At 45.5% G+C, this 2,277-nt stretch overlaps 2 protein-coding genes across 2 annotated transcripts; one reads left to right on the top strand and one right to left on the bottom strand.

The window, feature by feature from the left end:
* Positions 1-24: 24 nt before the first annotated feature.
* On the top strand, positions 25-962 carry P152DRAFT_145553 (uncharacterized protein). The gene is made up of 2 exons (XM_033673894.1): positions 25-100; positions 163-962. Exon 2 carries the CDS (start codon positions 223-225, stop codon positions 703-705), a length of 483 nt encoding a protein of 160 aa, XP_033531334.1. The 5' UTR covers positions 25-100; positions 163-222; the 3' UTR covers positions 706-962.
* An 822-nt stretch (positions 963-1,784) lies between these two features.
* P152DRAFT_402633 (ankyrin) lies at positions 1,785-2,261 on the bottom strand (the record flags this gene model as incomplete). Its single annotated transcript, XM_033676663.1, has 2 exons — positions 1,785-2,033; positions 2,130-2,261. Coding segments are annotated over 2 exons (381 nt in total), but the record flags the coding sequence as incomplete, so codon positions are not given.
* Positions 2,262-2,277: the final 16 nt, after the last annotated feature.

The raw sequence follows: 2,277 nt of genomic DNA, 5'->3' as shown, positions 1-2,277 counted from the left end.
GACGGGTGCATGGCGAGATGTAGTAGAAATGACGAGATGGCGAATAACATCATACGGTAAAGTTGCGCGGGCTCCAAAAGTTGATGAAATATAGATAAGGGTTTGTTAAACCGTCCTATGGCTTTTAAATATCAATTTGCTAACTGTTTAATCTATAACTAGAGTTTTAAAACTACTTGTCGTGTCGTTATACGTGAAAGCTCAATCTCCAGATCTGCCTCCATGCGAGTGAAGCGACGGCAAGGTCGCTCTTATCAGCGTGAAACCTCCCTATACCAGAATCCAGCCTCTGTACAACCATTTCCTATCGAGAAAACAACTGAAGAACGGATATCCATAATTGCAACGACACCAGAGAAAGAGTTATGCTCGGTACTGCAAGATCTAGTCAAGACATGTCTGATACGAAAGAACATCAAATACCAGCATGATCTTACCTTCCATGGTTTGCAGCGACTCCTGGGTGGCCGGCTCCCACGTATCAACCGGGTTCGGACTCTTCAACAAATTGTTTTTCGGCATGGGGATACTATTGTCTCTGCTCAGACTGGTTTTGGGAAGAGCATCATCTTTTATGCTATCCCAATCTTTATCGGCAAAATTGCCATCCAGTTGATCCCTTCTAGCAAGCTTGGAGAGGAGCAGAAGAGGTCAGGCCTTGCCTTGTTACAGCGGAGACCAAGCGCACGAATCCGAACCTGTTAAAGGAGATTGCAGCTGGATTATACACCCATATCTTGATGAGTCCTGAGCAAGCAGTTAGCGACGAGTTTCATGATTTGCTGTCAAACCCTAGTGTCAAGGACGTAGACACGTAGTGATGTTGTCTCGAATACGTGCATTGTACTACGTGTGAAAGATAATATTAGTACAAAGGAGGAAGATCCATCAAGCGGAGTCTTCCTGATAACTTTTACAAAGCACGTAGACGTTGGTCATGTGATGTCATGTGATATCATAACCGGCCAATGTCTGAACCGTGACGGACTGTAGAGTGGTTGGATTGGCCCTAAATCTTGATGAAATGTAGAAGTCAACGTGTAGAATCAATTTCTGATAACAGATTAGCGATAAACATTCAGTATCGAGTACGCTTAGCGATGGGAGTTCCCTCACCTATTTCATGATACGATCTTTCACGCATCCACATAAAGTCTGTAGGAGTCTCTCAGACGGCAGTCGTGCCTCCTGCCTTTATAGCATATGATTGGTCAATATTTAGCGGCGCATGCTAAAAAAGATGCTAGGCTTCAATCGGTATAGCGGAACCTCATATTGGCCAGGGGGCACGATTGCCGGCTGAGTCCCAACTGAGATAACCGGTTCCAAACCTCCCAGGTACACTTTTATAGAGAATGAGACAACTCTTCTAGAACCATCCAGAGCCATCTATCACCGATTCCATATCCTACTTAAGAAACGTGCCCCCCAAACCCCAACTCAATAAATATTTAGAAAATAATAATACTGTAAGTCGTAGGTCGAATGATTTACAGTGATAAATCTATTTCTATGCACTTCCATTTCCTGGCTGGATTCCCATAATAACCACCCTTCCATCGATATACCCCATTCCAAGTATACCGTCAATGGCAAAACAGAGATATATAGAATAGTCGCTCTCTCCAGACCCTATGACTAGATAAGGATATTGAAATATCATAGTAGAAACCGCAGCCCAGGTTGTCATGACTTTAACTAGCCACGCCTAGAATCTGCGAAGTGGTAAAAGTGATGAGGGTTAAAGCTGGGCAAAAGGTGGACACCGTAGTAGAGCTCAACAATTATTGAGTTTGACCAGAAGGCTCAGGGTACATGAGGAGTAATTTCTTCGCCGGGATGCTTGGAGTCATAGAGCCAGGCCGCTTTGACGATGTAATAGAGCCATTTCTTTCATTGACATCTGCTCCCTTATCTAAGAGCAGCGCGACAATCTCTTGATGGCCTCGAAATGAGGCGGCTTGGAGAGCGTTGCCGTAGCGGCCGCCCTGGGCATTAACATCTGCTCCCTTGTCTAAGAGCAGCGCGATAATCTCTTGATGGCCTCGAAATGAGGCGGCTTGGAGAGCGTTGCCGTAGAAGCCGCCCTAGGCATTAACATCTGCTCCCTTGTCTAAGAGCAGTGCGACAATCTCTTGATGACCTTCTAATAAGGCGGCTTGGAGAGCGTTGCCGTAGAAGCCGCCCTGGGCATTAATATCTGCTCCCTTATCTAAGAGTAGTGCGATAATCTCTTGATGGCCTTCTAATGAGGCGGCTTGGAGAGCGTTGCCGTAG

This window comes from Eremomyces bilateralis, assembly GCF_010015585.1.
Source record: "Eremomyces bilateralis CBS 781.70 unplaced genomic scaffold P152scaffold_22, whole genome shotgun sequence".
NCBI lineage: Eukaryota > Fungi > Ascomycota > Dothideomycetes > Eremomycetales > Eremomycetaceae > Eremomyces > Eremomyces bilateralis.
This window is presented reverse-complemented; position numbering and strand designations above follow the sequence as displayed.

Excerpts from the sequence above, each read along its gene's own strand:
- P152DRAFT_145553 (XM_033673894.1), top strand. The coding sequence starts at position 223 with ATGCGAGTGAAGCGACGGCAAGGTCGCTCTTATCAGCGTGAAACCTCC.